The sequence below is a fragment of the Cuculus canorus genome, chromosome 10 (assembly GCF_017976375.1).
Source record: "Cuculus canorus isolate bCucCan1 chromosome 10, bCucCan1.pri, whole genome shotgun sequence".
Lineage (NCBI taxonomy): Eukaryota > Metazoa > Chordata > Aves > Cuculiformes > Cuculidae > Cuculus > Cuculus canorus.
In genome coordinates, this window is record NC_071410.1 from 17,296,639 (window position 1) to 17,323,631 (window position 26,993).

The 26,993-nt window shown below is 44.7% G+C and overlaps 1 protein-coding gene and 1 long non-coding RNA gene across 4 annotated transcripts in view; both read left to right on the top strand.

Annotated features, from left to right (window-relative positions):
* Positions 1 to 18: 18 nt before the first annotated feature.
* LOC128853112 (uncharacterized) lies at positions 19 to 3,555 on the top strand. Its single transcript, XR_008451369.1, has 3 exons — positions 19 to 863; positions 1,870 to 1,961; positions 3,482 to 3,555. It is a non-coding gene; the product is annotated as an uncharacterized LOC128853112 (long non-coding RNA).
* Positions 3,556 to 7,346: 3,791 nt separating this feature from the next.
* The window catches only part of LOC104058166 (ubiquitin carboxyl-terminal hydrolase 12-like), a 31,681-nt gene continuing 12,034 nt past the window's right edge, over positions 7,347 to 26,993 (top strand). Inside the window, exons 1-4 of one of the 3 annotated variants that reach the window (XM_054075613.1) lie at positions 7,347 to 7,504; positions 21,300 to 21,380; positions 25,515 to 25,728; positions 26,713 to 26,939. In XM_054075613.1, the coding sequence (XP_053931588.1) occupies positions 7,457 to 7,504; positions 21,300 to 21,380; positions 25,515 to 25,728; positions 26,713 to 26,939 (570 nt within the window). In that variant the 5' untranslated portion in view covers positions 7,347 to 7,456. Of the gene's footprint in view, positions 7,505 to 20,770; positions 20,936 to 21,299; positions 21,381 to 25,514; positions 25,729 to 26,712; positions 26,940 to 26,993 lie in introns of those variants that run through there. The other 2 variants (XM_054075612.1, XM_054075615.1) reach the window with 2 other exon arrangements.

Consider the following 26,993-nt stretch of genomic DNA (forward strand, 5'->3'; position numbering starts at 1 on the left):
TAATCCTGTTCTGCCTGTCTAGTTTCTTTGCTTTTTCAATCGGCTCCAACTCCATGCTCCGTTGTTCTCCCTGTCCTATTGTGTCCTGCACTTGGGGCCCTTCCGAGCGCCGAAGCTGATGGGACACTCCTCTTCTCGAAAACAAACACTTCTTCCTCCCCCACGCCAGTTTTCAGGCAGCTGCAGGTTATTCCAAAATACCAGCTCACATATGTATCCTCCAGGATACATTTGATCCGCTGGTTTATACATGTTGTTAGTCTTAATGGCCCTCTGCAATGTGGGTTAGCATGGGCCTGGGACACTGCAGTTTCTCCAAACATGGAAAAGCGAATTTAGGGCTAGCGACAAACTTGGGAGAGCTGAGGAATGACTCTGAATTCTTCAGTGGGGCGAGCCAGACAGAGAGAATGAAGAAAGAACGACTACTATAAGAAAACCCAGTGCAGTTTTAAGACAGCTAGTGGCTGCAAGGTCTGTTAGGATGACAGCCTGTAACCATACACTAGCTACAACCGGCTCTCAGTTATCAAGGATAATGCAGAGGGAAGAAAAAGGGAAGTGCAGTGGGGAGGGAACGACCCAGATAAACCAAAACTGCAAATAATATAAAACAGATGTAAACTAAACTACAGAAAATATAGTTAGAGCATTCCTCTTTGAAAAACTTCTCAAAAGGGGCAGGAGGAGCTTTAGGCAGTGGTGGTAAGAAACGAGCCTGGCGCAGGCAGCAGATTTCTGAGACTTGTGCTCTGTGATGCTGTGTGGGAGGCATGGATATTCATGGGAAGTGGCACCACAGCTAATCCACCCACATGGATGCAGATTTTCCCTGTCTTCAGCACGCTCCTAGCAGGCAGAAGGTAGGCATGGGTTCATTGTGTAGAGGCTGTAGCCACCAAAAAGACTTCTGCCCAGCTGCTTCCAATCACAGCACATGCATGAGTCCGCTCCAGCAGGTTTTAGAGGCCAGGGGTTCAGCTGCGAGCTAGCACAAGAGGATGAGAAATCATGCCAGATCTCTGGATTACTGCCCCTTCCCAAAGTGCTGGGGGCTAGGCTGCCAATGATCTCAGTTTCCACACCAGCATCACAGAGGACATGCTGAGTGTGAAGTGGCTTTAGAGAAATCCAGTAGTCGTCCAGCAAAATAGCACAAGATTCAGAAGTTTTATGGATGTGTTACTTTGCTAAGACAATTTCCCCTCCAGAAGCTACTTTTGAAGCAGTATTTGTGCGGAGATGCGCTGTAAGTACCAGGTGTTATTACTTTGACCATCATGATGGTCAGCTGATAAAGAGGTGGAAAAAAATGCCTGCAGGGCTACCCAGCTCATGGTGCTGGGACATGACTCCTATGTGAATGGTTTTCAAATCCTCCAGTGTAAACTTGCTTCCAGATCTCTGCAAACACCCAAGCATGGAAAAACCTTTTCCAGGAAATTACATTACCAGGGTGCTTTAATCTCACATGAGTTTTGTGAGAATAGGGAAAATGAGAGGAGGAATAGGAAAACGCTTAGAATCTTGCAGTCAATTAACAGGGCGACTTGAAAAGTGTTATTGAGCTGGACACATAAATGTGGGGATTAGCTAGCAGCAGTATGTAACTGTCTGCCTCTCTCAGTGTGGAATGTTGGAACCTCTGTTACCATTTTCTATTAACAGCATAGTTTAGTGAGAAATACAAAATTATTCATCACACTAGTCCTTCTATAGAAACAAACAGCAATGTATGTGTCAGCTGCTAGGTGCCTAGGAGAGTTTCAGCCCAGGAAAAAAAAAGCCATATAAGTTAAGGAAGATCTAGGAGAATATTCTGTCTGAGCTAAGACCCTAGAAGAATACAGATCTGCTATCTTGTTCCAGAAGAGAAGCAACACAATCAACTGAACCAGAAGTCCTCTTGGGTAACCAACTGTGGTGCCAGTGCTGAGGAACTCCAGAGGGATCTCACAAAAGTAAGTGTGTGCACATGCAGTCGGTGGGTGAGCTTTAGTCCAGATAAATGTAAGGTAATACATCTACAGAAAAAGAATATGAACTATGCTTAAATGATGCTGAATCTGGACGTGGCACTCACTCATAAGTTAGGAAAGAGACCTTAGAGTCATCGCTGGCAGTTCATACTCATCAGCTCAGTGTGCAACAGCAGCAAAATGAACCACAATAAAATATTGGGAATCCTCAGGAAGGGATGGAGAAGGAAACATGGGGTAACATTTTGCTGCTTACAAAACCCCTTGGAACATCCCCATTGCCAGTGCAGTTCTTTGCATCTCAGAAACATCACAGGGGCTGTGAAAGCACAAAGCAGGGCACCAAAAATGGTCCCAGGCATGGAGCAGCTGCTGTTGGAGGAGAGACTGGAAAAGCTGTTTACCATGTGCTTTATGGATGCTGGTGCTGACACAAGAAAGGAGATGCATGGGGGCAGGGATGAAAGTGATAGAGGAAATATCAAACTGCTTCTTTTGGCAGCTCTGATGGCTTCTGGCTGCTTAAAACAAATGTAACAGCAGTTTTAGACTGTATCTTGGAAGCGGACCAATCGATTTCTACTTCCTTCGCTGCTACGGTTCAACCAAACATTCTGATGCGCTAAGCCCGGCTTCTTGTGCTTCTCACCAGAGCTTGGTTCCACTGTGTGCAGAAATCTCTGTCCAGAGAGAAGGGGAAAGCAGCATATACCCCAAAGGTTTAAACCTATTCTCAAACTCCTCCCTACCTCCCTAATCATAACTTCTAGGCTCTAATTCTGGAAGAATTCAAGTAAGATATAGAAAAAACAGAGGTTTCCCTATCTGATCCTTATCTGATTTTCTAGATTGATAGAACAGTCTTTTCCCTGAGTGAAGCCACGCAGAAGGATTTGTACTATCTGAGACTGCATAACCCTTGGCGTGTAGAGTAAGAATTGGTTTTAGAAGAGATCATCATTGTTTGTGCACAATGGACTTATATTTAGCTAAGAAAACCATGTTTTCAATTCAAGTTCTCTTGGAAAAAAACAATAGCTTATATTAGAGGGAAAATGTTTGCGAAACTCAGAGCAACTTTGAAAACATTTGGATGGCTCTGGAGGTTTCAATGACCGCTCCTCGGGCTGCTCCATGTGCCTTTGCATGTTGCACAGAGATTGTTATATCCACACCAAATTTTTTACAGATTTATTTATTGGTCTACGTTGCTTTTGGCCATGGTTTTTATACAATTTTCTATTTTTATTGTTGTTGGCACCCCTACATCTTCAGAGATGAAGCATTCTAAAAATAAAAATATTTGCCATTGCCATAGTGGTTTTCATATGAGGATGTCTAATGGCTTTTATAATTGGGCATAATTATTCCTCATACAAAAGGAGTAACAGATGAGCAGAGACAGAGCAATCTTTCAAAGGTCCAAACATGTTGGGGAAATTGTGATTGTAGCCACTCCTTCCCCTTCTGCCTAGCGCTGGCAAACCTGATCTTTCTTCTAGGTGATTCTGCCCACTCTTGTGAGACCCCACCTGGAGTATTGTGTCCAGTTCTGGAATCCCCAACACAAGGATACAGGTCCAGAGGAGGCCATGAGGGTGATCAGAGAAAGAAGCACCTCTGCTATGAGGACAGCCTGAAAGAGTTGGAGTTGTTCAGCCTGGAGAAGTGAAGGCTCCTGGGAGACCCTTAGAGCAGCTTCCAGTACTGAAAAGAAAGCTGAGGAGGGACTTTTTACAAGGGCCAGTAGTGATAGGATGAGGGGGAATGGCTTTAAATTGGAAGGGGGAAGAGTTAGATTAGACATTAGGAAGAAATTCTTCACAATGAGGGTGGTGAGACCCTGGCCCAGGTTGCCCAGGGAAGCTGTGGCTGCCCCATCCCTGGAGGTGTTCAAGGCCAGGTTGGATGGGGCTTTGAGCAACCTGATCCAGTGAGAGGTGTCCCTGCCCCTGGCAGGGGGGTGGAGCTGGATGAGATCCCTTCCAACCCAAACCATTCTATGTTTCTAGGAATTTGTAACGGTTACATTTACCTCTGGTTGGTTTTGCACAGCATATTGGTGTGATGGTAGTGTGGCCAGAGAGGAACGGCTCAGTGCTGAGTAGAAACGCTAACTGTGGCACTGGGAAACACTGGCTGCTTTGGCAGATGCTGGGATAAAATCCATAGCTGGCGCCTTGCGTACACATCCCCCGCTCCTGAATGTGTTCCAAACAACAACAGACTGATCTCTGCAGCTTTGTCTGACTGCCTTTGTTCTTTGTGGCAAACTTGGGGCCCAAAGGCCAGTTCTCACACAGCACTAAACCAAAGTAGGAGTTTAACCACCTTTTTGCTCCCAGTACCCTCATAGTTGGGAAAGGCAAAGAAAAAGCATCTTTGCAGGAGATGAGAAAGGAACAGAATGGAATGTGATGTGCATGAGGAACCATCCTTTCTCGAGGTGCTTGGGATTTCACTTTGTGTGGAGCCTGATCGTGGGTAATATGTGTTAAAATTTGGCCGTGTGCTTTGGCAGGAACTTTGGGAGACGTTGTTTGGGGACAAGCCTGCTGTTTTAGCACTGTATCCAGCACAGAGTTGTTCTGATCCAGAGGCCAAAGGAGAAGGAAGTATCCTCAAATGCTATTGCAACAGCCGTAATAAATCATATTTGATTCTATTTTGGGATGTAAGGGAGGCAACCATTTAAATATAAAATTTGTTTTGGTTTTACACTGTACAGATTGCACTGTTTCTGTATTTTCTGTCCCTAATTTTGTTGCATTGCTGCTCATGGAAGCCCTGTAAGGAGCATGTGTCCTTTTCAACTTTTAGCATATTTTGTAAGGATTGTGGAGTACTCTCCCTCAGGAGCCCGTAGTAGATGACGTGGAAAGTACAATGTGTATGAGAGAACATCGCTGCAGGCAAGCAACTCAAATAGAATGGAAACATCTTGGCCTCATAAAAGAGTTTGTGCTTTGGAAACTGAACTGTCCTCCCTTCCCTACAGATATTCCCACGAGGTCAGAGCCGGAGGAGGGGGTGTGTGGAAGGAGTCCTGTCACCACTGGCAGTATGGTTCACGCACAGCATAAACAGAGCTCCAAGAATCCTTCATCAGCACTTTTAAATGGCGCTTAATGTATAGAATCATAGAATTGTTTGTTTGGAAAAGACCTTTGAGATCATCGAGTCCAACCGTACCTGTCCACTACTAAACCAGATCCCTGAGCATCTCATCTGCTCGTCTTTTAAACCCCTCCAGGGATGCAGACTCCACCACTGCCCTGGGCAGCCTCTGCCAGTGTCTGAGAACCCTTTCAGTGAAGAAATTTCCCCTCATACCCAAACTAAACCTCCCCTGGTGCAGCTTAATGCCATTTCCTCTCATCCCATCATTTGTTACTTGGGAGAAGAGACCAGTACCCACCTTGCTCCAACCTCCTTTCTGGATGCTGCAGAGAGCGATGAGGTCTCGCCTCAGCCTCCTCTTCTCTATGATAAAACCCCCATGTCCCTCAGCCACTCCCAGAACCCCTGTTCTCCAGCCCCTTCCCCAGCTCCGTTCCCTTCTCCAGACACGCTCCAGACCCTCAATGTCTTTCTGTCACTGAGGGGCCCAAAACTGAACCCACAATTTGAGATGCAGCCTCACCAGCACCAAGCACAGGGCTCAATCCCTTCCCTGCTCCTGCTGGCTACACCATAGCTGATCCAAGCCAGGATGCTATTGGCTTTCTTGGCCACCTGGGCCACTGCTGGCTCATGTTCAGCCACTGTTGACCAACACCCTCAGGTCTTTTTCCACTGGGCAGCTTTCCAGTCACTCTTCACCTAGCCTGGAGCTTTGCATGAAACATAATCCAGGCTCCTTCCAATTTTGACACAATTCCGTAATCGTCCTCAGCCAGACGACAAACATTTCTGCTCACCCCTGCCTGCCCAAGGGCTGTTTACACCCAATACACACTTGCTTTGGGTAGACACTCTGTGAAGGGCATCATACTGCCTTGGCAACGTTTCTCACTCCTCTCCTCCCAGGTTCACAATGGACACCATTGTCACAGTGCTGTGCTCTGAAAGAGCCCTTTCAGAGGGAGGGAGGAAGAAGGAGGGACATGTGCAGGACAGCAGAGGATTCCATGCTGCAAACCCACCATCTGACTCCATCATTGTTGGAAAAACCCATCTGTGGGTGCTCACAACCCCTGAGTCTCAGGAAAGGTGGTGTTCCAGCACGCACCTTTGAGGCACTTGGGTGCTCTGGGGTGGCTGTGGTGTCCCTCCCAGGGGGGCTGGAGATGTCCCCCAGCTCAATCCCCTGGGAATGGTGCCTTCCCCTTGGGGGTTTGGCAATGTCCCCCAGCTCCCCAGCTCAATCCCCTGCGAATGGTGCCTTCCGCTTGCTTTGCCCTGGCCTCCCTTGGGGTTTGGCAATGTCCCCCAGCTCCCCAGCTCAATCCCTCATGAGGATGGACAAGGCAAAGTGCAAGGTCCTGCACCTGCGTTGGGGAAATCCTTGGTTTCAATACAGGATGCAGAGATTTAGAGCAGCTCTGCAAAAAAGGGCTTGAAGGTCCTGGTGGATGAGAAGCTCGACATGAACCAGCAATGTGCACTTGCAGCCCAGAAAGCCAACTGTGTCCTGGGCTGCGTCCAAAGCAGTGGGACCAGCAGGACGAGGGAGGGGATTCTGCACAGGGAGCAGAGAATCTGCTCTTGTGAGACCTCACCTGGAGCCCTGCATCCAGCTCTGCAGTCCTCAGCACAGCAAGGACACGGATCTGTTGGAGCAAGTCCAGAGGAGCCCATGGAGATGATCCGAGGGCTGGAGCACCTCCTTTTAGAAGAAAGGCTGAGCGAGTTGAGGTTGTTCAGCCTGGAGAAGACTGTGGGGAGACCTCAGAGCAGCTTCCAGTACTGAAAGGGGCTCCAGGAGAGCTGGGGAGGGGCTGTTGATCAGGGAGTGCAGGGACAGGACGAGGAGGAATGGTTTTCAGCTGAAAGAGGGGAGATTGAGATGAGATCTTAGGAAGAAACGTTTTGCTGTGAGGATGGGGAGGCCCTGGCCCAGGCTGCCCAGAGCAGGGGTAGCTGCCCCATCCCTGGAGGGGTTCCAGGCCAGGTTGGATGGGGCTCGGAGCCCCTGATCCAGTGGGAGGTGTCCCTGCCCATGGCAGGAGGTGGGACTGGTTGGGCTTATAGCTCCCTTCTAACCCAAACCATTCCGTGTTTCTATGACTCTCTGACCACCCGAGGACACGCCTTCCCTCTGCTTTGTCCGAGCCTCGGCTCTTGTTCCCGGGACTGGGTGGGCGGAGTGGTGGCTGCGTTGGGGACGGGGGAACGGAAAATCGCGGAACGCTTGTTGCGCGGCGCGGGGCGCGGTCGGCGCCGTTTGTGGGTGGCGCCACCTGCTGCCCCGCTGCAGCTGTCAGTCGGGCGGTGCGGCCCAACATGGCGGCGGGGCCGGCGGCCGCGCGGCGCGCATGGACGCGCTGATGACGGTCCGGAGACTCGCCTCCATCTGTACCATGGTGAGAACCTGGGGGCGGCGAGGGGTAACCGGGCGGCAGCGGTCCCAGTTGGCGGAGGGAGGCCATGTCCCCGCGATGTGGGGCTGAGGGAGGGCCCCGTCCCCGCTTTATGGGGCTGAGGAAGGCCCCGTCCCCGCGATGTGGGGCTGAGGGGGAAGGCCCCGTCTCCCCCTCTTTGTGGAGCTGCGGGAGGGCCTCGTCCCCGCGATGTGGGGCTGTGGGAAGGCCCCGTCCCCGCGATGTGGGGCTGAGGGGGTTGTAGCAGCGATGTTTCATCCCGGGCAGGGAGAGCCCGCTGGCCTCCTGGAGGTGTCAGCTGCTGGCAGGACCACGGATGGGGCGGATGAGTGCTTTTCTTCGAGTGCGAGGAAAGAAGGGACTGAACGTGAGTTCTCTTCCTGGCTCAGACCACAGTCTCTTGTTGTGATAATTAGACTTAGTTTAACGATTGTCTTACTAGTTTAGAACAGCTTTGCAATCAGTTCACGCAGACATGAATAACAGGGGATCATCTGCGTGGCCCACGAATGCCTAGCAAGAGGGAGACTGATAATTGCATGATTATGCAGAATTTGTAATGAAGTTACATTGCTGTGTAAGTAGAGGCCAGCAAGGGGGTTGGTTGTCTAGCACTAAAACACCGCTGACTCACAGTTAAATATTGCATCTGGCTAATGACATGCTATCAAAACACTTCTTAAAGATCCTTATTGTCAGGAGTTTGATCAGCATGAGGTGTAACAGGGGTCTGAACTGCTGAAACCTAGTGCAGAGTCAGGCAGAGGGCATTCAGGTTTAGTGTTTGGTTTTTCACAGTCCCACATCACAGAATTGGAAGAAACCCACAAGGATCATCGAGTCCAACTCCTGTCCCTCCACAGGACAAGCCATGGGGCTGAGGGCCTTGGCCAAATGCTTCAGTAATATTGTCAGGCTCAGTGCTGTGACTGCTCCCCTGGGGAGCTGTTCCAGGGCTCCACCACCCTCTGGGGGAAGAACCTTTTCCTGATGTCCATCCTAACCGTCCCCTGGCACATCTTCTGCCAATCTGAATTGCTCTGAGTGGTCAAACCTCAGTTTTGGATCGCACTTGAAATAGGAGCGAACCAGAGTGTAGATGGCAGTGTCAGAGGGGCTCTTGTATACTGATGTGCTGAGACAATTTTATTGCTGTGTGAAGGGTGCAGGGTTTGTCTGTGAGTACTGACACCGGTTTTGGTTGCCTTGAGATCCAGCTGAGCCGGGCCACTGAGGTGCTGTACAGAGCTGGGTGTTTGGAGTTTCACAGTAATATTCTTAATGAGAGAGATCAATTTCTTTTTTAAAAATTAGTGGCAGTGGATACCTGATCTTCACGTTTAGGTATTGTAGAACACTCCCCAGAGCATCATGCTTCACTAATCTCACTGGATTTTATTTCAGTGTAATTGGTATTTTTTAATTGCCCATCACAAACACAGGTAAAATTAAGGTGGCATGACTTTGGTGTGGAGCTCTACGCCCCAGAGGCTGGCAATTGACTCAATTCCATGTAATGTTTTGGATGCATTCCTGAGATCAGCTGACTGAGCCTTAGATTAAGAGGGCAAATGTAAGGCAAGGCATTTTCCCGTGCGTATGTAGCCAGAGCTGAACACAGCCATTCCAGCGTTTGTGGTTTGGTTTCAGAGACTTTGGCTGTCTGTCCTCAGTCTTGGATTCGCGTTTGCTCCTGTGCTTACCTTGGTTTTGGTTGGAATGATAGAGGAAAGCCAAGCTGGTGCTCGTAGCCTGCTCATGTCCCTTCCGAAGCACTGTAGCTTTTCAGGAGGAGCCTCTTCACACTGTAGTAAGGAAGCAGGTTCTCCTTACTGGTTTTGCTTCAAGTGGAGAACTTACTGTTTCATTTCTCTGCACAAAATATTGAGCTGCCAGCACTGAATAATTTTACAAAACTTGCTTCCAAATTTCTCATAGCACTCTTTAATCAAATGCCATGGAATTTTTCAGCATCACTATGTTAGGGGCAAGTATAGTTTACATAAACTTACTGTCAATCTGACTGTTTTTTCTGCAGCGAGCTCAGGAAAATTAAGGTCTGGGTGCTATATTTTAAAATTGAATCAGTGTATTTGCATCTATTTTAGTTAATGACCAGTAAGGAAGAATACTGTTTGCTTTGTCATAATGCAAATGTGATAAAGCTAAGCCTGCTTTATAAAAACGTTTAATTACATTAATGAAGTCCCTTTGGGAAACTGATTTCTTCAGGATTATGCTAATACATCGTGATTGTATAGTACCTTACACTTTTTAGTAAAATATGCAGTTTTTTCCAGCACTTCTGCTCATCATCTGTGCTTCAGGCTAGAAAGCAAACACCGGTTTATGACATTCTCGGACCCCTCAGTCAGCCAGCATCACCAGGACTGGTGTTTCTGACTTCTTGTCTCAGATATCCCTCTCCTCTGCGTATCCCCATCTCTGAAATCACTTCCAGGTTTTTGTAGTGTGAATCAGCTCTCCTGTGCCTCAAGATCATTTCATTTCCTTGATGTGAGTGCTGTCTTTCTTTCCACAACAGCACAACATTCATGTGGCAGTGAGAGCATTGCAAAGGTCAGAAACTCATAGGAAGTCCCTGCTCGTTTGACTGTGATTCAGCGCCTGGTACAGTGGCTGGTGCTGCTAGATAGGGCACATCCATAGCCAAGAGATACCAACGGGTGCTCCCGTTCTCTACTCTGTCCCTTTGACTTAATTTTGTTTCCCAGCTCTTACTTTTGCATTGGACTCCAGGAGGTTTTGTTTTCTTTTTGCAAGTAACTGGAAGATTAACTGGGAAAGTGAAACAGAAAGCACCGTTGAAGCCTTTTGTTACCATTCATGAAAAATGCGCAGCTCCTGTTTGAAAAAATGTTTAAAAGCAATGTCTTTGTAGTTATGTTGCACATGCATGGCCATGGGCAGATGTGAAACTTCTGCTGGCTGTGGGGAGAGAGCAAGAGGGGCTGAATTTCCATGTATCTGCCTCACCTAATCCAGACCTTGCCTGCCATGCTCTGAGGGGCTGACACAGATAGTTTAGAACTGAGTTTTGCCATTGGGAGTCAGAGGGTTTGTTGAATAGACAAGAACTTTTATTTTGGTTGGAGAAGCAATAGAGAACGCTGGAATGGAGCAAGGTGTGAAGCGCAGATCTGATCTTTTCCTCTCTCACAGCTAGGTTTGTGGAAAGTTTGTCATAAGCTGCCGGCAGGAATATTGGTGTTTCCCAATATGCTGATGAGGGACAGTTCCCTAGATCCATGGCTAATTGTTTGCCAAACCAGTAAGACATGCCTGAGGAGCTCCAAGCCAGTATACAAATTGGTGGGAGTCTTACTCCACTCCTCTGAATCAGTGCAGCGTGAATGTAATTATTAACCTCATCTGGAGCAAAGATGGCTGAATCATTTGTAATAGATTTCCATTTGCCACCTGAATAACTTTGACTGTTCAGTTGAAGGAGGTCTTTCACATCACTGATGTGCAGTGTTTGCCCTGCTGCTGTTCCACCTGAGTTTGTAGAACTCTGGTTTAGCTTTATCAGAGAAATAGCAGTTATAGCTGAGAAGGTGTCGCTGAAGTGGAAGTGGAAAGAGAGGAGGGTGACTCTTAGAAGCTAGCTAAGAAGAGTTCTGTTCCCAGCAGCGCTCTGCTGCTTGGCTGCCTTGTTAAGCTGAAGGAAACAAATAATCATCTTTTTGCTTAGAACCCAGCTGGAGAATAACTTGCTTTGTTCTAGGGGAGAATCATGTATAACCCCTTGCAAACCAGTCAGTAGGGTGCTTCCATGAAAGGTGTTTCCGTGTGAGGTTTCTTCTTCTGTTTTGTACTGTGTGTGGTGGGTAACTGGTGATGTACTCTCCAGGTTTTTGACTCGTGGGTTTTGGTTTTTAGCCGACTGGAGCTGCAGGCCTGTGAAAAGCAACCAGCCTGGCAGGTGGCGAGGGCACAGGGCGCCTTCCAGTGGCTTTTGGGGGTTTTACAGAGACCTGGATTAGAACGTGGGCTAGTTTTTCTGCTGTTCTGGGGTGTGGTTTGATCCCAGATTGTCTAGAAGCTTTTAGATTTCGTTACTTCACTCTCCCCAGGAAAATGAGAGATGTTAACTGTGTTGTGCCATGGAGTAGAAGAAACTGCAGGCAGGGCATGGCTTGTTGGTAGGAATGGGATATTACCTGCGCCAGAGGGGCTCTACTGCAGAGCTGTTAGGATTTAAAAATGAGGTGTGAGTACCTCAGAAAAGATCTTAGAATAACAGTGTGGATAGGTCAAGAGGTGCTCTATTATTACCGAATCTTTCTTATTTTGTTCTATAGTAAGAATTTACAGCAAATGTTTTTAAGGCATCGAATCCATCTGTATTTACGTGCACATCACTTGGTATCCTGTTCCTACTAAAAAATAACTGGCTCTCAGGATTTGCTCTGCCAGGTGGCAGTTTGGGAGATTCCAGGACTTATTGCCAAAATACAGAGCTGTGCTCTAGGTCATTGTTTTGTTTCTTCTGTCATATTTTATATTTTCAGCTCCTTTTGTAGTGATTCATCCCCTTAACCTCTTGTTTCCCAAGCTGTTGCTGTATACACATTCAGATCCATTGATGGGCCCTGTGGCTGAATTTACGGCCTATTCATAAATCTGTAGTGTTGTGTTTTGCCTTCCATCAGCACCTACTGCCTCATTTTTTACAGTATTGCTCCTCTGCTGTCTGATGTGTGAAGATCTTGATAGATCCTTGTCACCAGCTCACAAAAGTATGGAGCTGGTAAACACAGGACCCTGAGTGAGCCTGTAGATCTGTCTGTACTTGTTCTTTTATAAGGCCACAAAGCTGAGGAACACCTGAGAGCTGTCCTGGCAGCTTCTACTCTTATGTGTGTTACTGATTGTTTGAGACAAACCTGGGGTCAGGAGAACTCTTGCGGAGCTCTTCCTGAGTGGATGAACCAGCTGTGAGCGCTCTGGTAATCTTGGAGACAGTGGCTGACAAGGGGAAAAGAGGTTGCGTGCAGTACCACATCCCAAGGTCGAGACTCCAGGCAGTAAGTTCTGTACTTCCTATCCTTAATCCAGCATCCTTACTGTATTTCATTTTCCTGGAGCCTAGATTTACTACCTAATATTAAAGGGCATAGAATTGCAGAGTTTGGCAAGTGTATGTGCCTTGCTCCACCTTTGTGATGCGTGGGTCCTGTGGGCCTTGCAGGACCAGTTCCCAATTGAATAAACATTTACATGAACAGTTTACAAATCAGTCAGCATTAATTTATTTTAAAATGCTCTAATTAAGACTTGAAGTTTTAAACACTTCATAATAGTAAAGTTATGTTGAAATATAGCATTTTATGATGGCACTGGTGTCTCCACAATATTGGCAGTAGCCAAGAGTGTTCCACAAGCTGTACTCCCTACCTAAGTGTGGGCAAAGCTGGCCTTTCCTGTGTGCCCTGAACAGTTTTGCAGACTAAGGAGATGCTGTAGTTTTTGGAAACGTGGAGTCCTAGGAAGCCTGTGACACTGTTATACCAGCTCCTTTCAAGATTTTCAATTTGTTTTGCCTGCATAAGCGCACTTGGTGCTGGAATCCAAAGTTCAATTCACCATAATTTGTGGTGCCCAGAATAGCAGCCTTCCTGGGTGCATGGAAAGGCATGATTTCTAACTCTGAACCATAGTGAGTGAGAGCTGAGCTGACAGCTCACTCTATCTGACTTCATTGGTACACAACCAAGGAGGTTTAAAAGATGGGGAAGCAACTTCTAATTCTGTGGTTAGAAAATCATGGCTGCATGTTCTGTAAACTCTTTGTTCCTCTCAGCACTTGCCACATTGTAATGTCAGTAGTCCTGAAGCTGGAACTACTCTTACAGCTGGTACAGCACAGTGGGTGCAGGAAGACTGTGAAATGCACTCTCACATGCTGATTTCTGTCCTGAAAGGTTTTAGGTAGCACTGGCTTGGCCTACTTGTTCTGTGTTTCCCTTTTTTGTTGTTTTGGTTTGGCTCGTTTGTCCAGTCTTTAAAAATCACACTTGGGTCATGCAGTGTATTTAACCAACTTTTCTAGCCCTGAGGGCTGCATTGTGGGATCCCTTGGAGCCTTTTTGTACAACTTAGAGCTGCTTCCCAGCTTTTCTTGAATGCTTAATCTTACCCTACTTTTAATTTGTTGAAAAGCAAGGATCAAATGAATAATTAGACACTCTCTCCAGACTTGTGCGCTAGATGTATTCTGGACACTGAAATATCTCCTAGCTGTCTTTCCTTGTTTGCTTTGCCTTACGGGAAATGCCTTTCCTGGGCAGGTGTGTGCGGTGCGCTCAATTCCAGCCCAGGAGCTGAGTTAGTGTGGTGTGGAGCCCAGACTAGCACATATCCAGGATTGCTGTTCCAACAGGCTGTGGTACCAACCGTACTGTGCAGCTTTGAAGAGTACACACAGCTGGACTAAAAGTTTAGAGCTATCCTAAGTTGCAACACATTAATTACTTCATATGAACTGAATGATATTAATTGCAATGGGAGAAGGATAAAAGGCTGGGGTAAAAAGCATATAATATGGAAAGAAATATTTTGCACTGGGTTAAGAAAATAGTAGTTTATCCTTGAAGAAAGGCTATATCTTTAGATTTCCATGGACTGTATGGAGATTGTTTTAAATTAAGTGATTCTCTTTAGCTTGTTAGATGTAATCTGGCAATGAGTTTAGTCTTGTGTGTATTTTAGATAGGGCTAAAGCAGCTGTGGTATATAGGAAACTGCAGTTTAAACATTATCAAACATACAGATAGGAATTGGTCCAGAGCTTCCGGAGCAGCAATCCATACCATCTGGAGTTTCAGAGTCCTCTTCTGAAAATCTCCTCTTGTCTACAAACAAGCTGTAAATGGAGCATCTGCAATGGTGGAGCACCCCAAAATGAGCACAGTGAGGACTTACTCGAACTTTTGGTAGATGTTGGCAAGATCTGTATTAAAACCAGAAACAAACTGCAAGTTTGTGATTGTGTTTTTTGAAAAGATGAGAAGGAGTTCCACGTGCTTCCTTTTCTTGTCCTTTAAGCAATGGCTCTGTCCTTATTAGCATTTAGAGAACTCCAGTAGCATTTGTTTGATGAGTATACTACCTGCTGAGCTGTGTCTCTTTTTCCACATCCTTCAAAGAAACCAAACAAATCTGTAGTATTTTGTCCCATTATACTGAACTAGTAATGATTATAGAGTGGGTTCAAATCCATGGACAATCTGCTGTTGCAGGGCTGGAGCACCTCTGCTATGAGGAAAGGCTGGGAGAGTTGGGATTGCTCAGCCTGAAGAAGAGAAGGCTTTTGTGAGACCTTAGAGCAGCTTCCAGTACAGAAAGGGCTGCAAGAAGGCTTGGAAGAGACTTTTTACAAGGGCCTGTAGTCATAGGATGAGGAGAAATAGCTTTAAGTTGGAAGGGGGAAGAGTTAGGTTAGACGTTAGGAAGAAATTCTTCACGATGAGGGTGGCAAGGCACTGGCCCAAGTTGCCCAGAGAAGTAGTGGGTGCACCATCCTTGGTTGAGGCTTTGAGCAACCTGATCCAGTGGAAGATGTCCCTGCCCATGACAGGGGAGTGGAACTGGATGGCCTTAAGTTCCCTTCCAACCCAAACCATTCTATGATTCTGTGATTTTCCTGCATAATTTCCAGAACTCGGGTAGTGTAGTTAGAGCACATCAGAAATGCTGCTTGCACTGTAGCCTCCTTTAATGGCTATCTTAAAAGTTATAATTTTTTTCTGTCTACATTTACTACCCATCTTCTTGCACCCTTCTTGAACTTTACTGTTCTTTCCCTCTTCCAGCCTGTCCCATAAGTGTGTTAAACAACCCCTTCTACTGTTTTGGCAGTACCCCCGGTCGCTAGTAGAGAGTAGACTGTGCTGATGTGAATAACCCCACCACTCAGTCAAGGCAGATGTGACCCCAGCCCCGTGTGAGGGGTGTGGGACAGCTGCCTGAGCCCTCCTGATGCTCTCCTCATCCTTGAGAGGAGGGCGGCTCAGCAGAGGTAAATGCCATAAAGTGCTCTGCTCCCTCTCGCCAAATCTCCAGGATGCTGCAAAGAGGACAGTAGTGTCTTTCCACTCGGAACCCTTTCCCATCATCTGCTTTGTGGGGTTTTTTTCCCCTCGTTTTGTAGCTTCAGTGTCTCTCTGCTCACTGTTTGCTCAAGCAGCAGTACAGCATTGACCTGATTATTTTTGACAGAGCTCTGGGTAACAGCAGGGCTACTGACCCAGTGTTGTGCCAATTTTGATCTTTTGCTGAAGCTGGAGGAGCAGCTGTTTCCTCCTCGTATGGCCTGCTTGCATACTTATCAGGAGAGTAAGGCATTGCTTGTGTAACCATTCCCGCAGCTGCAAAGTTACTTTCAGAGCAGCAAACAGTAGGTACTTACAAATGGAAGTGTGAATTCCTTCCAAGTGTGAAAGTGTTCGTTGAGGATAAGAAGCTTTGACTGGCAGTGTAGGTTAGTGTGATAACAGTCCGCTGCTGCTCAGCCAGGTTTTGCGGAGGATCAGGATTTCACTGAAACTTAGTAAAATTGATCTTACTAAAAGCGGAAATAGTTATAACTTGAAGCAGAAGCTGTGTGGATGTCGGTTTCTCTCGTCAGTTGCCCATAGTTCATGTTCTGAGCTGTGCAGTTGTCATTGATCTCTCCCCACTATTCTTCTATTCAGAACTCTTCAGCTCTGAGCCTTAGCACAGCTTCTATTGTAAAGCTACTTAAGTGTAGGGAATAGAAAAGTGATAACTTCATCTTCCACTGATAACTGTTTCCTGTGCCTCTTGCCAGAGAAGGGATGTGATCTATGAGCCATTTGCCTGTAAGAGTGATTACAAATTCAAATAAGTTTAAGGGCTCAGAAGTATTGCAGCCCATGGAAACTGTTGATACATTTCCAGTTTCTGAAATGAATTCAATCTGGAGCAGGCAAAATGCTCACTTGCTTTGCAGGAGTAGTCACAGACTGTTTGTAGAGCTTGGGAGAGCTCGCAGTGCCTGAGCATACATCTGCCTCCTCTCATTTTGGGGATGCAGTGAGTTAGCAGTGTCATCTGGCTAAAGCATGGAAGTCTACTACTGTGTTTTTGCACTTGCATGGTGTATTGAACTGGAAATAAATCTTTAAGACTTCTCTGCTGAGGAAAAAGGATTCACGGCTTATAAGTTAGAAGACTTGCTAGAGCTCTCTTCAGGTTTTGATGGGTTATTCAATTCAAATTTCAGCTATGCTGTGGGATCACTTAATCTGTGGTGATTGCTTAGGCAGCTACTTCAGGTGAGAGCTTTGAAAACTGGGGGTTTTTTCCACATCCCATTTTACTTTACCATCCTTCTTAGCTTTACCAAACTCAGTGAAACCTGTCTTTAGAGACGTTTTGGTGTTCTTGGGTAAATATTAGTTTTACTCAGTTATTCTTAGCTTCTCTATATCTCGTGTTGGTGATATCCTCACCAAGCTGGGCTGAAAAATGGAGAAAAACTTGAATATTAACAATTCCCTGTGCTTTTGTTTGATACTCAAAATTCAGTACATGGGATTTTTTAAAGGGTGTTCTTTGTCTTTTCTGATGGAACTCAGTGAGCATCAATGTTCTTGAATAGGGCCCTTTTTTAACTAGCTACAATGCATAAAGTAAAATTACTGCAGCTGTGACAGAAATATTGCATTGCCACTCTGTTGGGGTGGTCTGGGTCACTGTTAGCTGTGCCTGTTGTTCTGAACTGCTCTGTCAGGGCTGGGTCAGATGGGCTGGGCACCTTCCCATTTTTCCATTTGGCTAGTAGTGCCAGCTGTGCAGCAACCACCGAGCTAGCTTTCTGCCTCTCTGGATTCCAAGTCGGTTCCGCCAGTGGGGGTGTGAACGGAACAGGGAAGCTGTGAAAAGTGCAGCCGACCTCCGAGACATCACTTACGATCACAGGAACTTCTAGAAAATTAGAAATCCTGGTTACAAGTCGCTGAAACTTTAACTGTCACCTCCTCCACCAATGTGGAAGTGTTAAATCCGCATCTTGGAGAGCCTAACTACATAAGGAAAATAGTCTCACCGCTTTGTTAAACCGGGAGGTGTTTTAATCGTCAGGTAATTATGTGTTGACTGTATAAATTTGTGGTTTGTTTCTGATCGCAGAGCTGTGTACTGAAAATTCTGTCATCTCCTCCTGAACCGGAACAGCAGAGCAGTTCCTTGAGAGTGTTTCCTTGGGTCTCCGAGAAATCTCCTGGGTTCTGGGGGTTTCTAAGATGTATTTATTTGTCCTGCGCTACCAGTGAGAAGGCAGTTCTAACTTCATGCATTAAGCTTTATGTTTACATGCATTTTAGTGTACAGTATTTGCTGGGCTGTTACATGCTGAGTGGACTCTGTTGGTCTATTAGTAATTTTTTTTACTTGACATTTTTATTGCTCCCAGAACGTGTGTCATAGTTTAGCAGAACGATGTTGATTTTCTTATCATTTTAGATGTGTAAAGTCCTGTCGGATGCAGAGCAGTTTCTCTGTGGCACCCCAGAAGGAACACATCTTTCTTGATTCCCCAAATAATCATATATAAATGTTCCTGCTTGGGACACTTGCCACTTTAGTTAGGTTTTATTTCTACATGAGAAATGTGACTTTTATGTTTCCAAAATTATGAAGTGTTTATTGTCTCTAAGGAGCAAGCGTTTGTGTGATCTGAGGCAGAAGTACTTATCCAGATGGAAAAATCTTGCAGCAGGGGGTGGAAAATGCATATAACTCCTACCGGTCTGAGAACAAACTTGCTTATTAGGCTTTGCTACAGTGAGATGTGGTTCATATTGCATTGGGTTTGCTCGCCAGTTGGTTCATTTGCTATTTGCAGGTTTTGTTGCAAAGATCATAGGTTGTGAGTGGTAGAACTTCAACACCAGTTGTGCATCTGCCTTCACAAATGTGTCCTGTATTGCCATCCGGAAACGTGGCTAAGGCCAGTCTGCACTGTCACCAGAAAGGGCTGTTTTCTCTACATACTTTGTTGCCTTGTGTAGTGTGGCTGTCCTGGACGTTGCTGCCCGCGTGGAATCACCCTCTGCCGTTTGCAGTGTGGTTATTTGATCATGCTGTTCTGGGCATGTGTATTTCCTAGGGCCTCTTCAGTGTGTTGGGTACTATACAATTGGCAAGTTTGCAACTTTGGAACTATTTGTGACCAGTTTGTCATTTTGATTCCTCCCATGATTACTTTGAATCCTGTTTTGGTTTTCGTGATTTTTGGAATGCTAATTTAAAATGTCATAGAATCATTGAGGTTGGAAAAGCCCTCTCAGCTTGTCCAGTCCAACTGTTAGCCCAGCCCCCCCAGTGCCCACTAAACTATGTCCCCAAGTGCCACATCTACATGGTTTATGAACCCCTCCAGGGATGGAGACTTCACCACTCCCTGGGCAGCCTCTGCCAGTGCTTCACCGCTCTTTTGGTAATTCATTTTTTAACTAATACCCAATCTAAACCTCACCTGGTGCAACTTGAGGGCATTTCTTCTCCTCCTGCTGCCTGTTGCTGCCTGTCCTCTGACAAGAAACTGTGGCTGATTGATTTTAACTGTAGCATTTAGTTTATTGAGGAAGCCTTCATTCTTCTTCTGCCCCGCAGGTAACTTACCCAAGCGTATGAAGTTTGGGCAGTAGATACAGGGCAGCTCTGGAAAAAGAGACACGTGCAACCTTTCAGGTTAAGTGGGGGGATAGCTGTCAAGTATGGGTTTGCGGCTCAGTTGAATTGCACCACTGGTTTATGTTAGGTTCTGTAGTTTTGTATGGTGGAGTTCCTGCAATAGTAGAAGATCGTGGCAGGATTGCCAGGATTCCTGCAATAGCAGGAGATTGTGGCAGTAGCCATATTGGAGATTGCGGAGGAGGAGTGACAGCTGTTCAGAGACATTTCAACTGAACTTCACAAGCGTGCAGGTTTTACACGTATCCCTTTGTTAATCTCGGAACATGCAGCATGTAAGAGTAAAGCAGTTTCACTGAGCAGTCAGTTCTGATTTCAAAACTGGAAATCTTTCAAACCCAGCATCGTTTCTTCTGCAGTTACCTAGCACATGGATTGTGATCCCTTCTTACGCTATTCCCCACGGTCAGTGTTGATCGAACAACACAAGTGAGGACCTGAAGTAGCTTTTTGGAGAGAGACCTGTCAGTAGTTCTTCCTTGCAGGTGGCTCTTCTTGTGTCTAGGTTTGGGTTGGGTTTTTGCAGGGGAGAGAGCAGAGGGAAAAAGAGGTACTCGGAAGCAGGGAATGGATGTAGGGAGTCAGATGAGAGGAGCTGCTTGAACTGGCACTGATGCCTCAAAAATGTCTGTGTAATTGCTGCTTGTGAAGAATCTTGCTTGTAAATCTGTCAGCACCTAGTGAATGGTTTTGTGGTTTTTATAGTGCCCAAGTTTGAGCCTTCCTCTTTCTGTCTTTTTTTGATATATGTAATTTACTGTAAATCTGATCTGGAAGAGCAACTAGAGTTTCCATTTCTCTTGTTAAACTAAATTATTTCTTGGTTTCTTTACTGCTTCTTAGGAAATTTTTACTTATTTCTTTATTAAAGTCAATCTAGGTTGACCTGTCTGTGCAGTCTCTACTTGTCAGTGGTTTATATTAATAGCAGAATACTAATGGAAATGATTAAAATATCGCTCAGCAGTTAAAAACCATTACCAGCTTCAGGGAAATAATTTAATTTTGCTGGACTGTAATGTTTGTTTGTTTCATGCTTTTCCAAGGCATTTTAAGATGTATCCCTTGTGCAGAAGGTGCTGTCTTTCCAGAAGTCAGAGATGGAGTAGCTTGGATATTTGAAACAGAATTGTGAGAGAAGGTACCAAAGGCCAAGTGGGAGCTGAGCTGTAAGGTATGGGTAGATTAAAAAGAAGGGAAAAAACGGAGACACATAGGCCACTTTGAATTTGAAGTGGACGGAGTTAAAATGGAAACTGAAGTGCTGATATGCCCTGGTTCTCGTTCCATGTGACAAATAAGACCATATGGATGGGTAGCAGTATATTTCGGTGGTATCTAAAATAGTAAGTTCTATCCTCACTATTGCTGGCGACTCAAAGATGTGTCAAAATGCACTGTGAGCTTCATGCATCGTCCTTAAAGTATGAGGGTTTTTAATCATGCTCCACTTGTCCATAGTACATTCCAGAACTACAGTTAGAGAATTACAGTGTTTCCATTGCCAGTGAAGGAAAGATGTTTTCAAGAATTCTTTATATGAGATGCAAATCACCAACAGCCACATCACCCTCTTGTGCGGTCTGCAGCACAAAAGCAGGTTTTCTTTCCTTGGATTTGCAGCCTGTGTGGTTTCTGTTGTCCACGTTTAGAAGTTCTCTGTCTGGCGTAAGTTTCTCTGGTTTTACAATGCATTCGTGACTAAATTTCAGTCGGTGCTACAGGTCGCTGTGACTAACTTGGACTCTGAAGTGAGAACAAATTTCTTGGTTTTAATTTTCAAATCAATTCCAATGCAACCCTGCTTCTGTTCAGTTCTGGGGAGTGAAGTTCATTTTTTACGTGAAAAAGTGGTACCTTTCATAACAGTAAAGTGTCATAATGATTTCATTCTGAGGAACACAGGATACGTGAGGTGCTAATTCTCAGTGGAGGTAACTTCTTAGCTTGTTTTTATGGGAGAGAGATGAATTCTTTTGGATTTGTGTAGTCAGGGTTTTTTCACTAACATAACCATACTGTTTCTTTGTAGGGCGCCAATGCCTCAGCTTTGGAGAAAGAGATTGGTCCTGAGCAGTTCCCTGTGAATGAGCATTATTTTGGATTAGTCAATGTGAGTAAATTTTCTGTGTTTGAAATGCTGCCTTTTAATTCATATCGTCATTTTAAATTTAACAGGATTCTCTGTTAGAACTTTATCTGTGAGCACTTCTAACTTAAACTGGGACTCTGCATACACTGCATTCTGCACTATGGTCCTATGCCTTGTTAGTAACCAAGATATAAAATTCATCTTAAATACAGAAAAAATAAGTGTATTTATTATGAATTCTTTGAGAGAAACCTTCCTACTCAGGTACCTTTCTAATTATAGGGTTTTAACATACAGCTGAAAAGTACATTAGCTAAAAAATTGTGTATGTTGTTCATAAGCTCTTGTAGAGAAGAGAGAGTTCATTTTACACTGGTGCTGCAGCATGTGAGAGCCTTGAGGTTTTAAAATGAAAATGTGTTACTTTTCTAACAAAGACATTGTTGGTGCGGTCAGTGGGAGTTCTCCCGTGTGAGGATGTAGCCTGGACACTGACAAGGTTGATAATTCTCTTACATGTTGTAATCCTTTTTCTGTTTCTGACGGCCTTGTGTAACAGTGAGTCCTTCTAAAATGATGTATTTTGTGTATCTGTCCATTTGTACAGATCGGACTTAACTGTGGTCTGTGGGCAAAAAGAATTGTCTGCCTAAATTAAGGATGGAGAGAGCGGAGCTGATGCTGATCTTGCCAGTATTTCTGGCGGAGAAAGGCAGTAGTTGTGCCAGTGGGTTCTCTGACCAGTGAATGCAGGAAGTTAGTGAATAGGAACATGGTTCTGTGACCTCGTGTTTGTGCTGCAAGTATACAGCTTTGGCAGAACTCACTGAAAAATCAGAGTACTGCTGTCTGCTGGTCATCTGGGTACACATGGCTGCAAAGTGAGATGATCTCTCTTCTGACATGCCAAATAAGGTTAACAGAGCTACTAAAGTGGTGTTTGTTGCAGCTTGTTATAAACTCATCTAGTGGCCGTCTGTATGGGTTTCTAGCGGTTTGTGTTGTCGGACACCAAGCTATCCAAACACATGGAGTTGTGTTTCTGGAGAATGGTGTTAATGGCCATTCCAAAGCTGCTGAGGTTTGCACCACAATGAGAAAAATGGAAGGCATCTCCAGTTGTAACATAAATAACAGAGCGATGAATAGCGTGAAGAGGAAAAATAGCATTCTAAAAATACCCGGCATTATTCTAACCACATCCATACTCTGTTTTGAAGGACAGAATATGACTAATACTGTTGTGCTTTATTCCTTGCAACCAGTTTCTTTAGGATGATCCTGTTCTTGCTGTTGTTCTACAGAGCTCTAAGTTATTTCCAGTTCTTCCTTGATCTGAAGTTGGAGCACTTTAAAGAGGGCAGCGTCGTGGCTTCAGCATCAGTACTGGTGAATGTGTGGTTGCACTGCAAATAGAATCAGAGACAATAGAGGCTTTACATGTATTTGTTTAATAGTTATTTTCTTTTTGGATGGGTGAGCTGTGACAGCCTGCCTGCGGTTCAGCTGCTGCCAGAGCCCCAGCAGAGGAGATGGGCGAAGGGTCTGCCTGCTGCTCCCAACAGCCTGTTCAGTAGTCATGTAATGTTGAACCGAAGTGCAGGAGGGATGGGACGATGTCTTCATTCTAGAATTTCAGATCCATTTTCATTTTCAAAAGCTTCTATCTTAAAATAAGCCTCCAAACTTTATATTGAAAGGGTAACATTGTCCAAGTTCCCACAAAGCTGGATAATGTTGATTCTCAACACAGTCAGATTTAAGCAAAACTCCCTATGTTTTGGCATCCATTTAAAATATTTATTTATACCAGAGAAACCGTGACAAAAAAGATTTAAAAACCTGTTTGTATCTGGTTTTCCTTTGTGGTATAGGTCACATTAGACTTGTTACACTTCTTGTGTGTTTGATCCATGCATGTAGCACTGGGTTTGGAAATGTTCAGCAGCCCCTTGGGAACAGCCTTGCCAGCCTGGTTTTGGGGCTGCCAGAGAAAGATGGCCAGAGCTCTCTTTTTTTCCTTGAAAAGTTTTTAGCAAAATTAAGATCATAATTAGTACTTCTAAATGCAAACTGACTGCAGTTTAAATTTATGGAGAACTCTCTCTGCAGAGAAGAGTAGATCAGTAAGTGACATAGTCAGAAGGTTCCCAAGGCCTGGAGCTGCACAGAGTTGGAAGGATTTTGTTCTAACATGAAAAAAGTCAGTATCACTGAAATAAAATGCATCATTTGGTCCTTTTGTAAAGCACTCAGCATGCAGTGAAACATCTGAAGTGATAACAGGCAATCTCTGGATGTCAGGAATAACAGTTCTACTACCTCGTTTGCCACCACCTTTACGTAGAGTGAAGAGAGCTGAAATAGGACATTGTTAAAACCAAAAGCATGCCATGAGGTGAATTTTTCACCAGATCGCTTTGACGCCTGCCAAGCACCTTGCATCTCACTGACAGGAGTTTTTAAAGCTATTTGGATGGCACTCCTTTAATTCTTCCATTTTGTTTGGTTCTGTGTGGGTAGCATCATGTACAGCAGGACATGTATAACCAGTTGACTTAATGCTTTTTGACTTTTCTCCATGAATATAGGCCTGATATCTCAGTAACCAGTTGCTTTCTGAACGTTTTTGGCTCCAGATACGTCATGACTTTTCTTTTTTTGTTGTTTTTTTCCCCTAAGAAGGCTTAATTTCTAGTTTCTTCTGTCTCTTAATTTTCTGGGTTTATTATAGACAAATATACTAGGTACCTCAAAAATACATTGGATACGTCATCTGCAAACAATAACATTGAATCAGACTGGTCCAGCAGAAGGTGTCCCTGCCTATGTTTGTCCCTTCCAACCCAAACCATTCTGTAATTCTATGACTTTTGGTAGTTCTCTTGCCTATTTTGTCTTGTAAATAGATTGTTAGCATTATGCTTGCTTGTTTTCTTAGGTCACTAAGAAACATATCAGATTCTGTACTGTTTCATGTTTGTTCAGTTTGCCTATTTGTTTTCCTCATGTCAGTAAGTTTTAACTGTTCTTCCATGTTGTTTGCATGTGGTGTAAATCAGCGTTAATGTGCCTGTAATGCTGTAACCTTTTTAGCTGTATGAGCTGTTAATTTTCTAGTTCATTCAGCAAACTGATTATTAACTTACAGTCGTTCTGCTTTAGTGATCACACCAAAGTTTGGTGAGCAGTAGTGGCTGTTTAACAAACCAGCCTCTGTTCTATAGTCAGATTTGTGTGCTTGCTCTGTTTATTTAAAACACTTGGTTCTTGATGTTCTCATGATGCAGAATGTCATTGTCAGAATATCAGGGACTGGCATACCGAGAATTTGTTTCGCTTTTTTGAAACAACAGCATTGTGGAACACAGTTGCACAATAAATGGCAAAGGAACAGCTCAAACTCCATAGTGTATTTCTCGTATATGATACTCTTCCCTCTCAGTGCTTCGAGTGTTTTCCTGTCCAACACCGTGGAACACCGCCTCTGGAAGCTGTTATTTCTGCCCTCCTCTCTCTGGCCTGACACTGCTGTCAGATGGGGCAGATGTAAAGCAGCTGCTCTGGGGATTTCCCTGCATCGTGTCCCTCTGGCAACATTTCACTGTAAACAGGAAATACTCAGCAGACCCCTTGCTCGCTCTCTCCAAGCACGACTCTGTGTGTTCGACACAGGCGAATCTGACAAATGGATTTGTGCATTGAGCTCTTGTTACTGTAACACAATTGCACCGCAGGGATGCTGACAGGTGCTATCTTTTTGTGTTTCTTTGTCCCTCTGCTCTACAGTATCACCCCTCCACCCCAGTGTCAGCAGGATCTCTCATGTCGGGAGGAGCAGCATGCTGCATCTCCACAAATTTTGATTTTGTGATAAGCCCTCAATTGGATTTTTTTTGTCAGTGGTTTCCTGCTTTTTTCCTCTGAGCCTGGTATTGCTGTGACTGTTGTCTCCCTTCTTGCTATTACCAGCTGTGCTGATACAAGGATGAGTTTTACACCGTGCCTACTCGTATTTCCCTGATAAATAAACTCTGACAGACTGCTTTTCCAATTTCAACGTGTAACATTCTTAATGAGAACCTCTTTCTCTTGTTACTCTTTAACAGACCTAATATGAGAACATTTGTTTTCCTTTTGTTCTTTTTTAACTAGTTCGGCAATACCTGCTACTGCAACTCAGTCTTACAGGCACTTTATTTTTGTCGTCCATTTCGGGAAAAAGTTTTGGCATACAAAGTGCAACCGCGAAAGAAGGAAAGCCTCCTGACATGCCTCTCTGATCTCTTCAACAGTATCGCTACGCAAAAGAAGAAGGTGGGAGTCATCCCACCCAAGAAATTTATTTCCCGATTGAGGAAAGAAAATGGTAAATGAATAAATGACATTTTTATGCAAATTTAAGCATTGGAGATTTAAGAGTATAAGCCATAAACACAACTTCCTTTTAAAGTGAGTCCAAATTGCCAAGTTTTAACAGATTGCTGGGAGATTTTTGAACTCCTGTTTGTGGTGTTAATTTCACCACCTCTGTAGCGTAGGAGCAGAGATGATACCAGAGCCGTGCTGTGTTGTCAGAGGATTATCTAGCTATCTCTGTTTCTGTACTTGCTGAGAACGCATACAGAGCATGTGCATGAGTCTCAGCTCTTCACTTAATCCACACTGGCCTTGTGCTCTGCAGAGGGCTGCTGCAAGGCAGCACAGCCTGGGCGTTGCTAGAGATTGTCGTGGGCTAACCAGGCCTCCCAGAGCTGTTTGACATTAAAGCCTCTAAGGAAACGTAGTCACCCTTAGCCTGCTTTCATACACTGGCAGTAGGATAAATTCCTTATAGTGAGAACTAGAGGTTATTTCCTAGGGCTGCTTTGTCAGGAGGAGTTCTGTGTGTTAATTTATCATCTCTGCTTGAACTTGAAAAGATAACAAATTTATAGTAGGGGATTTTTGCCCCTTGATGCTGGACTTAATGAACTAATGGCCGAAGGCAACATATCAGAATTCTTTATTTTTCTCCCTCCCCAAAGGAAAAAGAAATAAAATTAAAAAAAAAAAACAAACCTAAAAAGCAATCACTGTTTTCTTGGGCTCCACGAAATGCCCAAGCTAGGTTTCCTTTATGCTGTTTTTCAGCTGCCTGTTTTTCACAGCCTGAGGAATAGATGAGAGTAACCCAACATCCGCTGTGAGAACAACAAAATATGGTTCTTCAAATGCTGTTAACAGAGCAATTAATCCATCCTTGTATAATAGGGTAGAGAAAGGGGGAGGGCACACACTCTTTGCTGAAAGCCTATAACTTGATATGATGAAGCATTTGTGTTTTCATTCTCCTTGATCTCTTCCTTTCCAGAATTATTTGATAATTATATGCAGCAGGATGCACATGAATTCCTAAACTACCTACTTAACACTATTGCTGACTTGCTACAAGAAGAGAAAAAGCAGGAAAAGCAGAATGGCAAACTGCAAAATGGCAGCATTGAGAGTGAAGAAGGAGACAAGACTGATCTGACGTGGGTCCATGAAATCTTCCAAGGAACACTAACCAATGAAACCAGATGTCTTAACTGTGAGGCTGTACGTTTAAAACAAAACCAAAACTCTTAGATCCTTCACAGGTTCTGGATCATT